This window comes from Lontra canadensis, unplaced genomic scaffold (genome assembly GCF_010015895.1).
Source record: "Lontra canadensis isolate GAN:19392208 unplaced genomic scaffold, GSC_riverotter_1.0 scaffold291, whole genome shotgun sequence".
Taxonomy (NCBI): Eukaryota; Metazoa; Chordata; class Mammalia; order Carnivora; family Mustelidae; genus Lontra; species Lontra canadensis.
In genome coordinates, this window is record NW_022631285.1 from 111,821 (window position 1) to 135,386 (window position 23,566).

At 41.0% G+C, this 23,566-nt stretch overlaps 1 protein-coding gene across 6 annotated transcripts in view; it reads right to left on the minus strand.

Moving 5' to 3' along the window:
• LOC116862657 (tubulin polyglutamylase TTLL5-like) overlaps positions 1 to 23,566 on the minus strand; it is a 145,218-nt gene that overhangs the window by 104,999 nt on the left and 16,653 nt on the right. For all 6 annotated transcript variants that reach the window (XM_032850011.1, XM_032850009.1, XM_032850007.1 and 3 more), the window contains exons 4-9: positions 21,195 to 21,277; positions 19,737 to 19,843; positions 12,565 to 12,695; positions 7,948 to 8,030; positions 761 to 830; positions 278 to 362 (exon numbers count right to left, since the gene is read on the minus strand). In XM_032850011.1, the coding sequence (XP_032705902.1) occupies positions 278 to 362; positions 761 to 830; positions 7,948 to 8,030; positions 12,565 to 12,695; positions 19,737 to 19,843; positions 21,195 to 21,277 (559 nt within the window). The remainder of the gene's footprint in view (positions 1 to 277; positions 363 to 760; positions 831 to 7,947; positions 8,031 to 12,564; positions 12,696 to 19,736; positions 19,844 to 21,194; positions 21,278 to 23,566) is intronic.

Sequence of the window (23,566 nt, forward strand, 5' to 3'; positions counted from 1 at the left end):
GACCCTAGGGTCATCATAACTACCACCGTGGCCTGAAAACACAAAGTGATCCTGGATCCCTGCTGGGAAAGGTGTGGGTTTTTATAGAGAGGCACGTTCCTATGTGCAGAGATGCAAGGGAGACTGCAAAGTAACATGATTGATGTTCTGCCATCTGAAGCCCATCTGGGTACACTCTCATCTTCTGAGTTGAATGTGACAGAAACAGCCTGATCTTAACACACTTGTTAAATGGAGCCATTTTGATAAACACCCCTTCCCCCCAAAAGTCTCTTACCTAGCCAATCCCTCTTCATAGAGATAGATGACAAGAGGATCATAGGAAGTCACAAGCACGTAGAGGCGCACGTCAAACTTGAAATCTAGAAAAAATTGGGGTTCATAAAGGAATATGAAAGAAAGAATAGTCTTCCTCTCCCCACAAAACACATACTGCCTTCATACCTTGCCCTTTAAGAATAAATCATTATTCATTTCCTACAAATATATATATATATCATACACATCCATTGAGAAAGAGAGCTTACATATACAGACTGTGCAGCTCTCAAGTAGATGTACTACAAAGCACTTTTTCTTTTCTATTCTCTCATTTCACCTTCAAAATAATCCTATGAGGTAGGTAGGGCACCAGCCTCATCTCTGGAGCCACAGCTGCCAAGAATTATACCAGCTTCATAAAGACTTACTAGAGAAGACTGTGAAAATATTCTTTAAAATTAGCAAGATCAAGCCCGTCAAGGGCCCAATCTCAACTCACCGTCTATGAGCAGGGGGTTGTTAATGTAACGGGAGACCAGGATGTTCTCCTCCAGGGAAATCTGGTTCGGCTATTGAGTAAAGAGAAAGAATAAAAGGACAGAAATCCTAACTCACAATGAGGGAGCAGAGTTCTTGACCTTTCAGAAACAATAAAGCAGAAAACTACAATTCTTAAGAAAAGTTTTCTTCCAACCTACCCCTACATTCAACTGGTCAGGTAACACAAGACTTATAAACACTATGGGTATCCAATTACAGTGAGGGAAAAATAAATTTACATACCACTTCTCACATAATAAAGAGAGCAATAACAGCTTTAAAGATTTATATACATGGTATTAAAAAGTTACATGCCAAGAAAACAAAAGCTACTTAAAAAATAAATAAAAACGTGCTTTCTCCAAAATGTAAGGTGTGATGGAAATTTTAAAATATTACCATTATTCTTAAGCAAAGGCTTTCATCAAGTTGTTTAGAGAACTTACAGATCTTTTCCCAATGGATCCTGGCATTTTCCTCGAGAAACAGGACAGATGTTTCATTGATTCATTCAGTTGTATTTCCTATGCTACTTTATAAAGCCTGAACTAGATCTTAAAGAGTTTTTCAATGAAAAAAGAGTTGTTATACGATAAAGAATCATGAGGACTGATTGATACTCATAAGGCACTGAGGATCCAGTGAAGACAGAGAGACTCCCTGCCCTCAGAGACCCTAATCCATCCTTCCAAAGGGTTTAATATTTAGGTAAGGGGACAGTAAAATGTACAAGTTAAAAGAACACAAAGCAGCATAGTTACAAGCGCAAGACATGGGACTGCACAGTACAAGCACTGCCCAGTTTCGTGAATCAGTGAAGGAAGGTCTATTCTGGAAGAGTAGGTGCAGAAGCGAGTGTTGAAAGCTACTAGCACATGGTGGAAAGGAAAGGAAGCTGCCATGGAAAGGTGGCAGGAACAAAGTTTAGTAGAAAAGACAGGACGCAGACCACTGACCTGGGGCTAAAAGACCGACCTGAGGAATAATGAAAGGTCTGGTTAGCATATCAGGAGTGAGGGGACACCACCAGCAAAGGGATTTGAACCCCCAACAAAGGAAGTTTAGCCTGAACATGGTGGGAAGGAGGAAATGATTGTGGATTCTTAATAGTAAGATTAAAATACATGGAATAGCACAACTCTTAGTGAGATTAGATGAAGAGAGAAAAGTCAGCTGGAAGCCACCACAATCTATACAGGACAAAAGGACTGGAAAAGGGAAGTGGCTGTATTCATAATTGTAATGATAATGGCTGCAGTAGAAGCAACAGAAGTAACTATTAACATTTGCACGAAAAGAAATGTAATAAATGCACAGAACATTTGCTACACGTCCAGCTCTGTTCTAAATCTTCACAAATATTATTTCCTACAGTCCTCACCCAACCCTCTGAGGTAGGTATATCACCATTCGAATATTACAGATGAGGAAAGAGTCAGAGAGGGTGACAAAGTCACATGGTGACAGAGGAGCACTGGAACCCAGCCAGTCTGCCTCAGAGACTTAACTCTTAGAGTACGATTCACATCTTTCCCCAAAGTTCTGACCTGACATACTAACCCCCAAATTCAAAAGACGTTCTTTATAATAATGCATTTGCTACCCCCAAATACTACAGTTACCATGAAATAAGGATAATTTTGTGGCCTGTAACATCATACACAACCACGATGAGCAACCCCAGAGTTAAGATAAAGAGATTCCCCACTCATCTCCCACTGTTGCATCACACGGACCCGGCGACGGTCAGTGCTGATTCAGACTCATGGACCTGATCGCCCACACCATTTCCGGACTCCCTTACATTTCTTGATCACTTTCTCACAAGCACTATCTCCATTTTAAGTCAGCTTAGTATGTAAGAAGTGATGAATCATAGTACAAAGGAGCAAGCCTCAGGCTGTGTTCCAAACCTAAAATTAAACAAATGCAGACCTCTTCCCACTGAGTAACACCTATAGGCTTCGGCAGATACGTGACCATCCAACTTTCCTCGGAACCAGAGACTACACTGGCGATGGCCATCACTCCATGACACATCTAATGTCCTTGCCCACTTCCTCCCTCCCCTCCCTCATCACACACATGTATCCCTTGAGTTATGCATTATCTCGTACATTATTTAACTTTAATATTTGTTCAGTGGTCTGAGCCTCTCATTTCTACCTACATCAGGAGTTAAATTGTAGTTCATCAAAGAAAAAAATAGTTTGGGTATAGTTTCTTTGTATAATGTTACATACTAAGAAGCAACTAATGAAAGCTTTTTGGTATTTTCAAGCCTGTTTCCTTTTCATCATTCCCCAACTAACTAACTCATTTCAAATGATTTCAATTCCAAGCTCAAATTGCCCTCTAAAGCATGCTAAAGCAAGATCTAAATTGTTGGGAAAGCTGGAAACATATCCATTTTTCTAACTGGACTTTGAGATTAAAGCTCATGGTATCTGTTAAGTTATTGTAAGGCAGAATGGTACAGTGGTTAAGAGTGTTATGCTCTGGAATCAGCTAGACCTGAGTTATAATCTTGACTCTACCACTTACTAAGGAAATAACAGTAACTACCTAGGGTTCTTCTAAAGACTAACTGAGTTTATATTTGGAAGGTACCATGACAGGCACACATTAAATGCTCAAGACCTACCAGTGTAAAGTCAATAGTAACTCTATGGTTCCACTAAGTTCTGTAACTCAACAGCCTTCATCACGGCGCACAACGTGCCATTCCACTCAGAGCTGCGCACTAAGTCATAATGAAGACACATTAGCTTAGTATCAGTGTTAGTATTAAGAGATAATCCCTATTCCTCAAAAGGTTTTAAGGAGTGGCAGCACCTGGCACAGGACTCCCTAAATAGTTCTTGAACCATGATAAAAAATAGAGAGCACTTTAGATAACAACATATAAACAAATAGAAACAAATGGAAAGAGCACTATAAAGAATTATATTCACAAATATAGGAAGCAAATAGAGTGACCTATTCTCCTGCTACTTCAAAATCTCAAAGAAAACATTAATGTTGTATTTACTGTGGCTAATGTGTGAGAAGAGGATGACGAAATTTGACCTCCATAATCAAATTTGTACCTTAATCAGAAAATGCCAGATCTTTCCCTCCTTAACTTGAATATACTAAATTGGGAAAATATGGCATTTAGTCATGGTTACTGAGGGAGCTGGGGCAAACGCAACTGTGCTCCTCTGTGCTGTATTTCTAGAGGTAAAGAGCACATCTTAAGAAGCCATGCATGTTAGCTGAGAGGCCAAGGTACTTCCGTCTGTAAGAGCTCACGCTTCTCCCTTTGGTCTTTCATAAAAGTAACGCCTTTTCTATCCTTTATCCTGTTCTTGTAATGGTAAAAGTTGCTATTTGTAGACATTTTCCAGGAGGTTATGACTATAATTGGGAATTTTCAATAAGAGGCCCTCTCCAGTGGTAAAGACAAGGAAAGATGTTTTCATTTGGCCTTCACACCTAACTCCACCCCCCCCCCCCAAGTCCCTCACCCACTCCCGTTAGTTCTGTTCACAGACCCTCCGCCTGAGCACTCCCACCCCCCCCCACCAAATCTAAAAGGAAAGCAGGCAGCAGCCTTGGAAAGAGTTACTTCATCCAGTTGGCTAATGGGTCACATATTCCATGGGAAAGGATCCAGGTATGGAAAAGACAGGATGGTGAGGCCTTGTGTATAAGGAGAGAGAGAAGAGTATTAACTACATGGTTTGTAGGTCTGAGTAAAAGGTGATAAAATTCCAGTTTTTGGAGTGAAACGGGAATATTTTCCCATTATGTCCACATGTTGCCAGCTCCCCTGGTGCCTGCTGGCATCTTCCCAGGCTTCTGTCTGGCACCTTCACCAAATACCTCAAAGAATCAGACTCATTCCAAAGCTTCACTGAGGGGGAGGAGGGAGGCAAAGGGTCCTGCCAAGTACTTTGATCTATGCAGGGGGTCTCTAGGGATTCAGCCCAGGGAGAAGTGGGAGGGAGAAGGAAAGCCTGCCAAACACATTCTCTAAAGACTTGTCACCCTCTATGAGACTCCATCCAGGGAAGAGTTAGGGCACCGGGTTCTCAGCCCCACCAAGTAAAGTTTAACTTTTCTATTCTTTATAATGTTGGTTTCAAAATAACAAATCACTAGAGCAAAAGTGCATTCCAAAAGAAAAACGTCCCAGATGAGCTGGAAATAGATCCTATTCCTTTTGACTCATGTCTAAGAAAATAAAAAGCAAACTTGTACCACAGTTGACTTTCAATAGCAATTCCATTTGGCAGCTAAAACCCAAACCCAAACGAGTGCCGTCTATGAGATTCAAACAACACTGGAGCTCCTGGCACGGAGCTGAAGGAAAAGCTGTCAGACAGGAGCCTTCATGCCAAGGTCAGAACAGAAACAAGAAAAGAGAGCTCCAAGCCATATGGCCAGGGCCTCCTGTCACAAGAGACTCAGGGGCAAAAGGCCTCCAGAGGGACTGACCCAGGGCCAGGTAACAGGACTTATAGCCTAGGCCTCAGGCTGGAGTAGCTCCTGTACCAGAACGAGGCCCAGTAAGGTCCGGCCATCAGTAGTCACCAAATAGTTTTCAGTCCAGACTGAATGTAAGGATTTTTCGATGTGAAAGACCTCTCAGAAAGTTAGTTTGTGCACATGTAGGAAGTAGCTCGGACTACATAAAAAGAAAATTGGGGAATTTGAAAACAGAGTACTTGACCACACACACACACATATCTACCTCCCCTTCTTCCCTTCCAGAGTCCCACTGGAAGGACAGAGAAGATATTTTTAAAAGAACGAAATGATAACAAAGTTAGAAAACATTTAAAGGAGCCAGTAAGAGACCAAAAGTTGAAGGAAACCCTCAGAGACAGAAAGCAGATGGGATCAGGTTGAGAAAACAGAGCAAAGGAAGCAAAATACCAGAGGTGAGAATGATCTTCTCAAGGAGCCTCTGAGAAGCTCCAAGCTGGCAGGAAACAAACATGAGGAGCAGGAATGGGCCAAGGAACGAAAATCAGATAATTAATTCTTAATTCATTCAGGGGGCTTCCTCCAACACCCAGAGCTTTGCCCTCAGGATAAAACCTAATGATAATACTCTGAGGAGGACATCTTGTGTAGGCAGAGGGATTTGACAGAAGAGTGGAATTTGAGGCCGCTCTATCCCTACAACAGACACAGAGAGGAAAAGACAGGAAAGATAGTGCTGCCCAGAAGGGAAATCACCAGAATCTTCCTCTGTAATTCACAGTTAGGCCTGTTCTGTTTTGGTAGGGGGCGGCAGGAAGAAGCATGCTCCTCACTCACACCCACCTGAGGCACGGCCTGTCAGTCAACACCGTTTGTCCTTGCACCAAACTGAGTTCGCCTTCTGTCCAGGGAGAAACTTTGCAGGGAATCAGTCCTAAACAAGAGTACCCAAAACTGGGGCCAGCTGTCAGTTTCAGTCAGTCTAGTCTTTAAGTTCATAAATACACCCAAGGTCACTGACACTGAGAAAACCCAACAGCAGGGGGTAAAAAAAGACAATCCCAAGAAAAATCATGAAACAAAAGAGAACTTTCAAAAAACTTTCAACTGATATCCTCACTAAGGCCAGTAGGCAAACCGCACCCATTAATCCATTAAGCAACAACAGGCTTTTTTTAATTAAAAAAAAAAAAAAAGGCAAACAGAAAGTAAGGATTTCTATAAAATATGATAGCCAACAGAGAAATATAGTAGATAAAATGAATACTAAAATGGATAAAGTCCAAACTGGTGATCCAGAAAGATCAATATGGGGAAAAACAGAATTTAATACCAGAGGAAAGTTGACATAAAGGAAAGACCCAGGATGCCTCAAAAATGAGGTCTAGAAGCAGAAACAAAGGCAAAAGAAAAAAGGATAATTTTCCCTAAACCAAAGAAAAACACTAGTTTCCAGACTAAAAGGGCTGACCAAATGTCCAGGAGTAAAAATGAGGAAAGACCCAGAGTGAAATACTGATTCAATTTCAGGATTCCAGGGGTGTCTGGCTGGCTCAGTGGGAGAAGCATATGACTCCCGGTCTTGGGATTGTGAGTTCAAGCCCCACGTTGGGTGTAGAGATTACTTAAACAAATAAAACTTAGAAAATTTTTTTCATAATTCCAATGCTGTGAGGTTACTATTGAGTTTAATTCTTTTTACTCAACTTATAGATAAAGCAGAGAAATGGAATCACAGTTACTGAAGATAGTATAATTGTATAAACTTTCAAAATATAAAAACAATAAAGAACAGGAGTGTGGAAGGGAGGGCAGGAGGTTATGTGAATACAATACACATCAAACTGGGACTTAACAAACACAACGTAAAGCCAAGAAAAGAAACATAAAATCAACTCCATTAGGTTATAAACTACTGTTAAAAGTCTTCTAGGAAGTGAGCCTGGGGTTGAGATTTTACTTTATTTATTCTGTATTTGTTCAACTTACAAACCACTTTTAATAAGGATTTTGCAAAGAATCAAGATACTGACAAGTTTTGAAAAAAAGAAGAGGATGAGGAGGAGGGAGGGAGATGCAGAAACAGCATCAAGGATGCCATACCAAACTGAGGTTAATTTCCTCAATGATCTCGAGGGCAGGAACCCACAATTCTCACACTAAGAAACTAAATGTATATGCTACCAATTAATGCTTGGTACTGAGGAATTAATATGACAATATGCTTCAGGTAGAAAAGGAACCTCTTTTCTGCGGACACCAAAGGCTTCTCTTCCCTAACATTTGATCAACTGACTTTTTAGCCACGGAGTAACTGCTGGAACAGGAAGAGGTTACTGCTTAGGTAAGGGGACTAGTAGCCAACTCATACCCACCCTCGACTCACACGTCTGAATGCAGATTTCAGAAGGGAGCACCTACTCTTAATTGAAAAAAAAAGAAAATCATATTAGTAGCTAAGACAAAGGGTGAAACAAGAAAAAACTAGTAAGAAGATAGGGTAAGGGGGAGCCTGGCTGGCTCGGCCGGTGAAGCATGTGACTCCTGATCTTGGGATCATGAGTTCAAGCCCCACATGGGGTATAAAACTTACTTAAAAAAAAAAAAAGAAGAAGAAGAAGAAGAAAGAAATAGAAGAGGAAGAAGAGAGGGTGCCACCTGCTGCATACTTACATTGTTGATCAGGTAGACGCCCCGCCCCCTAGAAGAGGCCACTGGTTTTACTATCCAAGGTCCCCGGTCCTTTGAATATGAATCTGCTCAAAATATTGGGAGATCAAAAGAGGGACAGAGAGAAACAGAGAGAAAGAAAGGACAAGAGTTTATTATTTTAAATTTCAACAATGGTTTATCCACTCAGACACCCAAAGAAGTTTCCATATTTCTAAGTGGAGGGCGGCCAGGCTAAAATACCTATATTTTTGAACTGGCTTCAAACATCAACACAAAAACAGAGAGGGGAAGGAAAGGAAGAAGGAGGAGGCAGCAAAACTACACATCACTTCCACCATTCCCCCTCCTTCTTGAATGAGAGGATGAAAACAAAGTAAGGCAGCTCTCTCATACTGGTCTATGACTATCACGAATGGCCTACGGGAATCTGAGGTTCTCGCCTCCGTCAACCCAAGGACCTCCGGAGGCTCCCACTGCAGACAGTGCCACTGGGGGTCAAACACTAGATCACCTGAAATGATAGCATTCCTTAAGTGATTTCTCTTGGCTTGGATGAAAAAAATCGCTGTCAGTCAAACTGTGTGCAAGTGGTGCAAGAGGACAATAATTTACAAGTGATCGAAAGGTGCCCTTTACTTTTTTTTGTACAATACAGTGATTCAACATCTATATACATAATGAAACAGCACAATGAGCATGGTTACCATCTGTCCCCACAGACAGTTACTACGATACTGACTGCCTTCCCTACGCAGTACTTTTCATGTCCGTGACTCATTTATTTCATAACCGGAAGCTTGTACCTCTTAATCCCCTTCACCCGTTTCACCCTTCCCCCCCCGCCCACAGCCTCCCCTCTGACAACCACCAGCGTGTTCTCTGTATTGAGGAGTCTTCTCATTTTTGTTTATCTATTTGTCTTGTTTTTTAATATTCCACATATAAGTGAAATCATACAGTGTTTGTCTTTCTCTGACGTATTTCATTCAGTGTAATACCGTCTAGGTCCACCCATGTTGTCATGAATGGCAAGATTTCATTCTTTTCATGGCTGAGTCATATTCTATCGTGTATATATATCACACCTTTATCCATCGTCTATCAATGGACAGTGAGGTTGCTTCCAGAATTTGGCTGTTGTAAATAATGCAGCAATAAGCACAGAACTTTTTGAATTAGTGTTTTCATCTTTTTCCTGTAAATACCGAGAGCTGGAATTGCTGGGTCATATGCTATTCCTATTTTTATTTTTTCAAGAACCTCCACACTGTTTTCCATAGTGGCTGCACCAATTTACTTTCCTACCAACAGTACACAAGGGGCTCCCTTTTCTCTACAACCTCGCCAATACTTGTCATTTCCTGTCTTTTTGATACTAGACATTCTGCCAGGTGTGAGGCGACACCTCATTGGGGTTCGCGTTTGCGTTTCCCTGATGAGTGACGCGGAGCCTCCTTCCACATGTCTGTTCTTGATTTAACCCTCTCCTGTCTCCTCTGGGACCCATTCCCTTGTTCATATCTTCAAGCTCACTCTCCTCTCTGGGGTGCTTCTTCTCTTTTTCTCTAATAATCACCTCCTCTTCCATCCCTGCAACTTCCAGGATCTATTACCTTTGGCCAGAACTCAACTCTGGCTTTACAGCTGCCAGCAAATCACCCCAGGGAAACCTGTAGGCCTCTCAAATCCGTACCCGGACCCAAATTTCACACTCTTCATCCCTTTTAATAGCTCTTCCTTTACAGCCCTGGTTACGCTCCCTGGTGAAAGACGTGCTGAGGCTCCTGGCTTCTCACAGTCACCCCTCTGCAGCCATCTTTGGCCCTTGCCTCACTACTCACAGACAGTTGGTTCACTTTACTCTACCACTCTTTCTGCTCCCTCTCTTCTACTCCAGCTACCTAGCTCAATCCAACTACGCTTCTTGTCTGGATTACCTTCGTAACCTCCAAGTCATCACCATGTTCTTCCCCTCGCGCCCTCCGATTCATTTCACAGTTATTTTTCTAAAGGCTAATCTGTTTGTGCCTCTTTCCTTCTCGAAACTCTCCTAGTGCCCACACTCAAGTGAGCTGCAGAGGGACAGGAACACAAAAATCATGGAGAAAATGGAAATTTCTGGGTTACAATATGCTAAGGGGACACGACATCAAAGGAAGAGAAGAACTTAAGACAGACTTCGTGAAGAAGAGGAACGTCTCTTTGAAAGAGGAAGTGGTACCAGTAGGTGGGTTTCTCCCCTAAGACGTAACCTTAGCAACACAACTAACCTTACAGTGTTGGATCCTTTCCCCACCGCCAAATGAATTTTAGCATAGAGGTCATAGATTCTAGACAACTGGTAAAGAATCACTGGCATCCTGGCAAGACTGAAACCAAGAAGACCCTTCTACTATCACGTTGTCCCTGTTCCCCTTTCCCACAAACACAGTGAGTCCCTGCTGTGGTGTTTGGTGATAACGTCAGTAAGTGATTTGTTTGGGGGACTGAGGAACACCATTTGCCTACAGTAACTGCCCTGGGGCTAAGCGTGGTGGCTTTGAGTTATGGCTATATTAATTCCATGTGTTCTGCTGACCTTTTAAATTCATTTTTGTTAAAAAGTAGCATGCACACAAGTTTGAATAATACACTAAAGAAGCAATCCTACTAAAAGACAGGTCATGCTTGAACTGATGGAGGAACCCTAAGTCTATCCAGTCATCTGAAGGAACACCCCCACCCCCCCAACCTGCCTCCAAAGGGTAAACAGAAAAATAAGAAATAGCAGAGAGAGGACAAAGGGAATTTTCATCTCAGATTCCTGTAGACTTCAACAGGGAATTACTGTAGAAGTTAACAGGAGGAGTTCACATCTGGGACATGCTGCTAACACATTAACTGAAGTATTTTTATGCTATCGTGTTGGGCTTATTGCATAATTTTTTACCTTTACTACATAACGATATATCTCAACATAACTCGAAATAAGGAGTAATACTGAACATTTATTAAGCACCTATTGGGTACCATTCCAAGTGCCTTCCATGTATTAACCTACTTAAACATCGCAACAATACTATGAGGTCAGTACTAGTAATAATCCCATTTTGCAGAGGAGGCAGCTAAGACACAGTGTTTTAAGTAATGTGGCTAAAGTCACATAACAAAAATTCTTAACTGTAAGTTTTCAGCTTTGCATCCACTGTCATTTTGAACTTGATTCATTTAATTACTAGTCTCTTCTGAGCCATTTCAGAGCCTTCTGCGGGCAAACACTGAACATATCTAATGTTAATGGTCCCCGCTTGAACAGGGAGTGCTATCAGAGAAATGGCCTCACCGACGTGAAGCGGGAGATCCCAATGACGGAAATCCCAGAGGACGAACACCCCCACTGGGCAACCAGATCAGACTGTTATGTCCGACAAGTTAAGAAAATCACAAGTCAGGAAGTCTAGAGAGAACTTTCTCTTCCTCTCTCTGTGCTTCCTAAGACAGGCCTAGTCTCTCTCCTGGACGTACTGAGAAGAAAGGGATCTATGTGTCTGTCCTTAGACCCTTCTCACGGAAGAGGCCTCTCTCACTGGTGGTACTGGGAAATTGACATGTGTACACACAGCCCTGGGTCCTCAAGCAATAAGGCCTGGTGGTGAAGAACACGGTCTCTGAAGCCGAACCAGAGTCTGAACCACCGTTGGCAAACTACACAACTTACGGAAAGCTCCTGACCTCTCAGTACATTTGTCTCTTCATCTGTAAAACTGCGAAAAACAATGGTACCTACCTCAGAGTAGAAATGCCGCTCAGAAGAGGGCCTAATAGAAACAAGATGTTCGTTCCACGTTAGCTTCTATTATTGTTACTTTTCAGACTCTCACAATAGACCTGCCTCCCACCTTCTCTGTGCTCACACCTCTTCCATGCACCAGGCCTCCTGACTCGGGCTCTGCCCCCAGAGAGGAAAGTCTGAAATAGCCCATTTCGTCTACTTGGACCTGAGGAAGATAGCTGACTTCAAGGCAAAAGGAATTGGAAGGCCCCATTGAGACTGGGAAGCAAGCCACATGCTCCTAGCGAGCTTTACAGGCAAGAAAGTGGACATTTAGATCCCTATTGGGCTAACACCTGTCAGGGTACTCCAACCAGAGTGTGACTAAAGGGTACCTCTAAACCCTCACACTAAACAATGCGTGATACTTGTACCTCATAAGTCATACAAGTCGAGAAATCAAGGGGATAGGAATATTCCTTAAGTGGCAAGAAAAAGCAGACAACAAAAAGGAAGCATATATAGTTCAAAGGCAGAAGTATATACACCCTTCCATAGGCACTGACTCTTGCTGGTGAAGAAATGCTCTGTACCAGACAGGGGCACAGGTGTGACACCCATGTATCCTTCTAGAAATGAGAGCAACAGGCTTCCTAAAAATAAACATACAGGGACACAACCACAACGAAAACGGTTTTAAAGTCATCCCTCCAGCTGTTTTACTAAAGAGACACACTGTTTTAAGGATTTGAAAAGCCCTAAGTAGTTACTAACTCAAGGTGGCCCTTGGGGTAAGTCTGCCCCGAGCTCAGTTGCGGGGGTGAGGTGGTGGGGGAGGAAGGGGGCATTCACAGACAAGCACTTACTACAGAATTCCGCATACTCGGCTGGCAGAAGGAAGGTCTGAGGGAGGATGTGAAAAGCCTTGAATCCGTGTGTGTGCTGCATTCGAATGATGTTTTTGTAGAGTCGGTCTTTCCGGGTTAGTTCATAGGACCTAAAAATCATAAAAGTTTTCCATTTCAGTAAAGTCTGACTCCGAGGCCTTCCTGTGTTACCACATACTACAGAGTTCGTAGTTCAGAGCTGGAACGGGTACCGAGGACAGTATTACATGAGATCGACCACTCCGTCAACCCCAAAGTTTAGTAATCATTTTCATGAACTGGATTTTTTTGTTCAGATTTTTCACTGAGGTATAACTGACCTACAGTAAGATTTGCCCTTTTTAGTATATAATTCTATGAGTTTGAACAAACATATACAATTATTTAATCGCTACTATGAATGGTTCTAGCATCCCAAGAAGTTACCTCCGGTCCCTTAGGAGCCAATCCTTCTGCCACTATTAAATAGTCATCTGTTTCCTGTCCCTTAGTTTTGCCTCTTCCAGAAGGTCAAGTTCATGGAATCATATGTATGTGTCCTTTTGAGACTGGCTCCTTTCCCCGAGACTGACAACGACTGAGATTCATCCCCGCTGTTGCCTGCATAAGGATCTCACTCCTTTTTAGGGCTCAGGAGTAATTCATTGCTCAGAAAGACTGCAGTTTGCTTATTCATTTGCCAGTAGATGGACATATAAGCTCTTTTCAGTTTTTGAAGATTATGAATAAAATCACTAAAAGCATTACGCACAGACTTTTGTAAGAATGTAAGTTTTTGTATGGACATAAATTCCAATCTCTCCAGGAATGAGACTGCCAAGTTCAGTAAAATTGTTTAGTAAATTCTATTAGTTATCTATTGTTGCATTATAAATTATTGCCACAACATTATAGCTCAAAACAATGATAAACATTTTCTATTGGTTTCTGTGGGTTAGGAGTGTTGGGGTAGCAGGCCTGGGTAGTTATATCCAAGGGTCTCTCATGAGGCTACAGTCAAGACACTGACCAGAGCTGCGGTCATGAGGCTTGACTGGGACTGAAGGACCCACGTGACAAATAGCTCTCTCACCTGGGGCTGGTCATTGACAAGAAGCCTCAGTCCCTTCCCATGTGAATTCTTCTGTAAGGCTTGTCTTTGTAACATGACAGCTGGTTTCTCCCAGATCAGGTGATTCAAGAGGGAAAGGGAACAAGGAAGAAGCTGCAATGTCTTTAATGACAGCCTCAGAAGCAATAGGCTGTCACTTCTGCCATATTCTATCCATTAGAAGGCACAAAGGCTGGCTTACACCCAAGAACAGAGAAATTAAGCTCAACTTTTTGAAGGCCATGTCAAGGAATTTGTGGACATGTTTTAGAACTAACACATGTATGAGTATACATTTAACTTTCTAAGCAACTATGACCCAAAGCGGCTGTACCGTTTTGCATTTCCCACTGGCAAAGTTTCCGCCTTCCATTGCACTGAGTCCTGATCGGCACTTGGTGTTGTCTGTTTTTACTGTTTTGTTTTCAGCCGTTCCAACAGGTAGGCAGAAGTACCTCAAGTGGTTTTAATTCCACTAGTGACTACTGATGTGGAACGTCCTTTCACATCTATCTTCTTCAGTGAAGCATCTGTTCAAATATCTTTAGCCCATTTTGCAAAAAGGAGGGCTGTTTATTATTGAGTTTTGAGAGTTCACTATACACTATGGATACAAATTCCTTATCAGATACGTGTTCTGCAAATATCTTCTCCCAGTCTGTGGCTTATCTTTTCATTTTCTTAACAATGTCTTTCAAAGAGCAGACATTTTAAATCTGGAGGAAATCCAATTTATCCATGTCTTTCTCCTATGGACTGTGCATTTACTGTTATGTCTAAGAAATCTTTATGATTTAAATCCAAGCACATGAAGATTTTCTCCTGTTTTCTTCTAGAATTTTTTTAGTTTTAGAATCAGATTTAAATCCGATTCTTTTTGCCAAGTGGGTCTTATGAGTATAAAATCTGTTCTAAAACAGAATTCAAATATAAAGAAGCAAAAAAGACTGTTTTAAGCAAAAAAGACTGTTTCTAAGTTTGACTTTTGATAAATATATTCAAATTTTCAAGGTCCACAAACCAAATACATCAAATAAATTCTAGCTTCATTAGCAGCCTGTGACTATTCACTACTAAAAATAATTATGAAACATTTAGGAACACTACATGTTGTATGTTCACTGAATCACAATTCTTTAGTAGTAGAAAAAAAAAATCTAGATTACCCAAATAATGAAAAAATACTAGTACCCCAACTAACAAGTTCTAAACCCAAAGCATTCTGGAAATTTTTACAAAGATATCTAGAGGATTTGACCTTCTGAGAAACATGGCCTGGGCAAAGGTTGGCATACTTGAAAATAGTACCATTCAGGAAAATAAAAGATATGGCTACCTTACCCATATTTAACAGCAATAATTGTCCAACCTTTGCTATAACTACACGGAACTTGCATCATCATTAGTAAAACAAGAATCAAGGGTCTGATATGTTTCTCCTACATAGCGTCCAAGATAGACCTTAATTTTAAACTACAGTGGGCCTACTGGAGTAAAGTCTTAGATCACTACTTTAAGAATCCCACTGACAGGTGCCTGGGTGGCTCAGTTGGCTGGGCAGCTGCCTTCGGCTCAGGTCATGATCCTGGAGTCCTGGGATCGGGTCCTGTGTCGGGCTCCCAGCTCCTCAGGGAGTCTGCTTCTCCCTCTGACCTTCTCCCTTCTCATGTTCTCTCTCACGGTCTCTCTCTCACATAAATAAAATCTTTAAAAAAAAAAAAAAAAAAAGGATCCCACTGACAACCAAATTTACATCCTTAGAAGATGGATATGTAAAAGATAAAATGTTAAAGAAAAGCAGAAAATGACCCCTATAAACTTCAAGCAGCAAATGCCACCTATCAGTGAGTACGTTCTGGAGTTCTACAGCAGCTACTTCAGTTGGCCTCAGCTGGACTCATGAGCTCCACTACCGGCTTCCAGTCACGGTTTCTTCTACTAATTAAAAACCATCTAAGAATCTTTGCTGTAACCACTAAAAACTTACTGTGCCTCTTCCTCCATTCTAATTTTTCACTATGATTTCTAAAATTCAAAGGTAGCTTTGACAAGTCTAGGTATCACAAACCCACTGTCCTCTTCATAAATGCAGAGAAGAGGTCCTTAAATTTCAGGTAAGAATCACCTAGAAAGTGAATTACTAAATTCTGTAACTAGTGAATTACTAAAATTACCATTCCTGGCCCCCAGCTCTCACAATTCTGGAATAAAGCCAAGGATTCTGCATTTTATACAAGTGTCCCAGGTGATTTTGGTACAGATGGTCCACACTATAATGCTGATTTAGTCTGGAATAGTAATTCCTAAAACTTCCCAGATATAGATCACCCTAGTGCTTTTTAAATATATAGCTTTCTAGGTATATATTTACCTGGGAAGATTAAGCACCTAGAAGGCATTTATTTATTTATTTATTTATTTATTTATTTTATTCTGTTCAGTTAGCCAACATATAGTACATCATTAGCCTTTGATGTAGAGATCAATGATTCATTCACTGTGTATAACACCCAATGCTAGTCACAACATGTGGCCTCCTTGATATTCATCACCCAGAAGAAGGTACTTTTTAAATATACACCTTCCCTGGATATGGTGAGTCCCCGAATCTGCAATGGGATCTATGATTATGTATTTTTGTGTGTGTGTGATTGTCTATTTTTAAAAAGGATCCTTAGTGATGTTTATCATCAGTTAGAAATAATGAGGAGAGGACAAGAAAAAGGAATACATTTCCTATAGATGCCCAATCCTAGTGGTCTCCAAATCCTTCTGCTTAATGCCCCCTATAAAAATTTTGGGAAACTATGTATCCTTTAGTTGACATCTAAGATTCTTCATCAAAAACTTAAATAGGGGTATCTGGGAAGCTCAGTCAGTTAAGCATCTGCCTTCAGCTCAGGTCATGATTCCAGGGTCCTGGGACCAAGTCCCACACTGAGCTCCTCCCTCTCCCTCTGATACTTCCCCAGCTTGTGCACTCTCTTGCTCACTCTCTCTTTCAAATAAGTAAAATCTTAAAAAAAAAAAAAAAACCAAAAAAAAAAACAACTTAAATTGTCCCAAATGAGCCAATGAATGATAAATATTATTTTAAAATAAAACCCTAATACTACCCTTTTCAGTATATTCAAGGGAACCTAAATAACATCAGGATTCAACAGCTACCATACCTTTTAAAAATATTATCAAAGAGAAAGCTCTTTTCTGTCAGTACATTTTTCACTTTTTAAAATACACTTCTTACTGGAGGTAATATATATGCAGAAAAGTCTACAAATCACAAATGCAAAGCATGATGAATTTTGGTCACCTGTGTGAGCACCCCCAGAAGCCTCCTTCATCCTCCCACCCAGGAATTATCCCCCAATCACTCTTGCTTTTAATTCTCCTATGCCATTTCCCCCAGAGAATGGCTTAGCCTCACAGAACATATTAATGCTTGCAGATCTTTTATATCATAGCATACCTTCTCTACAATAAAATATGCATGTGAATTAATATGCATTATTTTCAAATTCCCTGTAATCATTCGGCTACAAACCACTTACACTAAATTGACTCTCCCTGCAACTACTGTAGTACACGATTCATCAAAACACCATAAATATTATAAATTTTGATTAAAATGCATATTATACCAATGTTTGGGTCTCCATTTTGATAATTATACCACAGTTGTAACTGATGTTAATGTTGGAAGAACAAGGTAAAGCATACTGAGTAACTATATTTTTGCAACTTCTCTAGAAGTCTAAAATTACTTAAAAAGTTAAAAAACTGTATTAAGAAAGAGTTGACAATAACATTAGAAACATTTTAGTGCTCGAATTCCTCTTGCATATGAGTTCAAGCCTTTGGATTGAAAACATGAGAAACAGAGCAGCAGAAGCCACAAAGGACATTGCATTTAGATAATGGATTATATATTTTTTATTATTAAAGATTTTGTTTATTTATTTGACAGAGAGAGAGAGATCACCAGTAGGCAGAGAAGCAGGCAGAGAGAGATGGGGAAGCAGGCTCCCCGCTGAGCAGAGAGCCCGATGCGGGGCTTGATCACAGGACCCCGTGATCATGACCCGAGCTGAAGGCAGAGGCTTTAACCCACTGAGCTACCCAGGTGCCCCCAGATAATGGATTATTAATGTGCTCGAACATGCAAGAATAATACATTCAAGAAGTACTCAAGAGAAGATAGGATTGAATTTATGAATACTGACTGAGCCTAAACTAAGATAGAATTCTTATATACCAACGGGAGTATTTCAGAAACTATTAAAATAAATAATACACTGCTCACATGAATTTGGAATGCAGACTCTAATGTGGGCTATTTCAAGGACTCTTTCAATGCCTATTTAAAACAGATGCATCTGATTGACTTCAATCATCCAGTCACACATTTAGAATACCAAATCCACATCTTCCAGACAGTGAGGAAGAAAATAAAGTTTAAATTACTCTCTGCGAATGAAGCTGAGACATCAAATAAAACTGGAACTTGTTATGAAGACTCAAAACACACATTTATCCCCGATGAAGAAACTATTTGACACTGGCCCGGTACTTAGACACAGTGACGAGATATAAGACAACAGAACTGAAAAATCAAGAAAGAAATTTCATGAGATAAAAATGAGAAAAGCCTATGAACATAACTGAAAATGAGACCTGTTAGCCTAAGTACATAAGAATATTTTGTAGGACATAAGTCCTGGAAATAATATAAAACATAATTACTGACCAAATTAAAAAATTTTGTACTGGATTTCCGTCTCTTCATTAAATGAGATTTGTTTCCTTCTTCTCTATAAGGTCATCTATCTATCTCTCCATGGTTGAGTATGACTGCCAGAATAAGGTAGGGTTTCAGCATCCGTTTGTTTATTTATTTATTTTTTTAAAGATTTTATTTATTTATTTGACAGACAGAGATCACAAGTAGGCAGAAAGGCAGGCAGAGAGAAAGGAAGGGAAGCAGGCTCCCCACTGAGCAGAGAGCCCGATGCGGGGCTCGATCCCAGGACCTTGGAATCATGACCTGAGCTGAAGGCAGAGGCTTTCACCCACTGAGCCACCCAGGCTCCCCTTTAGCATCCGTTTTATTCCTATTTTCTTTTTCGCGGATGAAAACACTAAGAAACTCTGGTCACGAAAACAGTAGCTAAGACTTCTACAGTGTTTACTATGTGACAGGCATGCACTGTTTTAAACGTCTTAGATCCTAATAGGTTAAATCCTAATGACAGTTATACAAAGTCTGTCTTTAGCAACATCTTTTTACCAATGAGGAAACTGATGTTCAGAGAGGTCATGTTTGGTGATCACTCAGCAGAGCTGGGATCTAGGCCCAGGTAACTGATTACAGAGCTCATGCTTCTGGCCACCAGGCAGCATTGCCTCCCTAGGCTGCCATTAACAATGTGATTGGAAGGAGTTTTCTACAGCAATGACATTCAATTCTCTGAACTCCTCCCTAGTTCTGTGTCAGAAAGTCACAAGATGATCTATCATTAAAAATTCAAATTAATGGTCTACCAGCTAACAACCTATGTCCTCCTTTAGTTCCATTAAAAGTAAGGAAATGGAAATCACCATCGTGATGGTTTCTGTTGCTTGGTCATTTGTCCTTGTCAGAATTCAATTCAACATCATGTTTTTTTGTACTTTTGTTTAGAATCCTGAAAACTGTCTGCACCCAAGGACAATGTTTGCACCATATGAAGATTCTAACGGGGCCACTGTTAATAAAGGGGAAAACAATAACACTGGAAAAACGAGGTGAGAAGGGAGAACCCATCCATATGAAGGGCTCTCAAGCTGCGTAATTTTAGGAAAGAGAACCTATGGAATTTATAATCCAGAAACAGTTTCCTTCAGAAACATCCATGTCTACATAGTCCAATACATGCTTATGGATGTGAACACCTCAGTTTGATCTGCAGACTGCTGCCCTGTATCACAGACTTCTTTTTTTAAGGACACTAATTATCTCTGCTGGCTACATGCCCAATGTCAGGCGCCTTTAAATGGAGCAAAGTAGCTACAAGAGCATTACCTGGGAAAGTGATTAACCTTTTGTGCTTCAGAGAGTGTGCGAAGTAAGAAGGGCTTCAGGTGAGATCCCGTCCACATTAGGTTATAGTCAGTGCTGCTTGGGTGAACCTGAGGGCAGATAAAAAGATAAAGGAAACATCAGAGATAGCCTCTCTCCAGAAAGAGAGACGGCAAGAAAGGCCATAGAGATTTCTCACCTACAGAGCACAGTGGGTACCCAGTTAGTATATAAGCCTAATAAAATAAAAGCTGAGTATAAAGAACACGGGGACGATCAAGTTTAAAGAATGGGATAGTTGGGCAAATCTCAAATGCAGAAAGTAGAAAAAATGAATCCTTCTAAAGAAGTCTGTTACGTCTCTTAACATTCTTGCATATCAAAGTATGAGAAGAGGGCTCAACCCCACAACTCCCTTCTCAGGGTGTCCTCATATCCCTGCAGATGATGGATATAAAGTACTGATCAGAACTAAAACCTTGTGGTGACAAACCAACTTAGACTATCAGCCATCCATTCATTAATTCCTAAGAATTCATTTGTCAATTATGTACTTGACGCCTATGATGGGATATGTACCATGTTAGGCCCTGGAGATAAAACAACAGGACAGGATATGAACTAGTAACAGAACTTCCTCAAATACTCTATTTCAAACCTCAACCTAAGGTAAGGGGCTAGCAACTAGACTTTTATCAATTTATCGAAATATCTACAGGGTAAGACTATCCAACATTTTTGTCTGTCCCTTTGATATCAATATCCCAATTTTCCCAATTTTGGGGGGGGAATAACATACTACTTAGTTTCAAAAGACTGCCAGTCACACTACCCTCCCCCCTTACAAGGTGTAGATCCATGACCCAAGCTGGACCAGCCATATTATCTCCAGAATGTGATTCTTCAGGGAAGAAGAGCACAAGGACAGTGAAAGGAGTTGAGTCACTTCTGTAGCAGTGCCTTGAGGAGACAGTCCTGATTCCTATTTCCAGATCCCCAGGATTTGTCCTAGGCTCTCTCCTTCCAAAGGCCCACCTTCTCAACCCTTCCTCTGATTCTGCTACCTATGCTGTATATACCTTACCCACAAATCCTTTTTGGTTTAAGTTAGGCAAACTCTGTTTCTGTTGCTTGCAATCAAAGCACCTTAATTAGGTATCAGAGGATCCCTTAGGGGCAAGTCTGTCTCCACCCCAACCCAAAAAATCATAGCAAAATGTTTGGGCTTTTGTTTGTTTAAAAAAGAGAAAGAAGAGAGAGAGAGAGAGAAATCTTGTGAAAATGTTTTCCATGTATGTCAAGAAAAACTGACAAAGCCACTCGGAAATCCAGTGCAGGCTCTGCATTATCACTAAGCATAGGTCCCATGAACCTTCTAGAGCTGCCCTCTTAACCGGTAGTCAGGGGGCTAGGATTTTCAGCTTTGGAGCAGATCAGGTGAGATAGTAAAAATGAACTTACCTCATGAAATCCATGGGCTGTCAGAATGCTGCGTACCAGGCGACTATCTGTTCGCACAATTTTGTAAGACAAATGATAACGTTCTAAAGAAAAACAGAGTCAAATTCGGTAACCAGAAAGTTAATTGTAGAGACAAAACTAAACTGTGTGACTTAATTCTTAATTATACTCAAGAATATATACTGCTCCCCTCATGCTATGATGAGTGGGCTGCAGATCATTTTGGACTAAGGGTTCTTAACGTGAGGTTCACTGGGGGTTATAACATCTTCGTTTCCACTGCTAGTCTACATTTTACATGACCTACAGTTATGAATGTAGGCATAAAAGAGAGCAGTGGTAGCAAACTCCTGTGACCCTGCCTCCTACATATACTAGGTGTTTTAATATTATTTTACAGTTGTTACGGTTATCTCACAATATCACTTCTCACAGTATTTAGAAGTTACCGTTAATGAACAGACCTTCCACAAGATCATGTTATTTAATGCACAAATAAAAATGCATATATGTCACAAATTTAGCTTCTAAGAAATATTTTGGTAATTCCATGTCAATACAATTGATTCTGTTTATAATCCTATAGATTTCTTTATACACTTAAAACACATTATTCTGACAACAGACCTACCGGCTTCCCCACCCCTTACACATTTGGTCCACTGCAGAAGAAGGCTAAGAACCCCTGCTCTGGACAGCCCTCTGTGTGCTGTGATGCTGCTTACCAGTGTATCTTAGGCCAGAGATTGCAAACTGGTGATCCAATCTACAGATAGAGTTTGTTAATTTCTCCCTGTGTGTTAACTTCTCAATAAAACTGAATTACCAACCTTTTGAAACTAGAGGGATTTGTGTAAAAATCTAGATTTCTGGGCCCGTCTTGAAAACCCCGGCATTCCTGGGGTAGCTCTCTTTGCCAGGACAAGAGTCAACAGGGAAACACCAGTGCTCTCTTCAGCACAGACTCCGGCACTCTAGTTCAGCACAGTCCCCACCACAGTTTCCTGCCAGGCTCTACAAGCATAGTCACTGCTCCCTAAGACAAAAGTCTGTAATCATGTGAGATTTCTACATATCCCCAAAGACTAACATTTATTCTGGCCCCTTAAAGGCAATCTTTCTATGCATCCCTTCAAATTGAGAAAATTAGCCAAAAATTCTACTGAACAAATTTTTTTTTTTTAATGAAGTAATCTCTATGCCCAGTGTGGGGCTCAAACTCATGACCCTGAGAGTCACAGGCTCCACTGGCCAGGTACCCCATGTGCAGAACAACTTTTTTAAAGGACTACATATTGAACACTTTCTGAATGAGAATAATACAGAAACTTATGAACAGGCCTTAGAACAAAATTCAGCCTCTAGAAAGAGACACACACCTTTTCATGAATTTATGTGAAAATCTCCATAAATCCCTGCTGCTACTTGCCCAGCCCTGGCAGGAACACCATGCAAAGCAGACACAGGAAGAAAATAGAATGAAAAGGCCAGACACTCCATACTTCTCATTCTTGTGGCAAACTTCTAAAGCCCAGTTACAGGGTTTCCCCAGTGATTAATCACTATTACGTTGCCTTTGCAATACTATCATAAGAAAAACAGTTTAGAGTCCTCGGTGTTGGTTCCGGCGCAGAGTAGAAGGTAAGAAACAGTGCCCTGCTTAAGAGTTTGTCTTGTGACTCCAAGGTGGGGAGGGAAAGCACAAGACAGGCCTGAGATATCTTGTTCTGCCAAGAAAGAGGAAAAGTACTCAAAAATGGATATGTTACAAGGATGCCAGTGGCCAAATTTAAGACAATTTCAACACAGATATGAATATGACAGAGATAGACTACAATTCCCTTACCAATGAGTCCACACTGATAAGAAGGTAAAGTTTCCTGGTTTTCTATCACTGCTAAAATAAACTACCACACTTGGCAGCTTAACCAATATGTCTGATACGACTGTCAACAAGGCAAGACTGGGGCTGCATTCTTTTCTATAGGCTCTGGATGGGTCCATTTCTACTCCTTTTTCAGCTTTTAGAGGCTGCCCCCGATCCACGGCTTATAGTTTACTTCCTCTATTTTCAAAGCCAGCAATGGCAGGTCTAGTCCTTCTCATATAGCATCTAGCCTCCTCCTACTTTTTTTTTTTTTAAGATTTTATTTATTTGACAGAGAGAGAGAGAGCACTTGCGCACTAGCGGCCAGCAGAGGGAGAAGCAGACTCCCCACTGAGCAGGGAGCCCGAAGCAGGACTTGATCCCAGAATCCTGGGATCATGACCTGAGCCAAAGGCAGGCGCTTAACTGATGAGCCACCCACTGAGGTGCCCTGCCTCCTCTTACTTAAAGGGCCCTTGTAATTAAGGTCAGCTGATTAGCAACC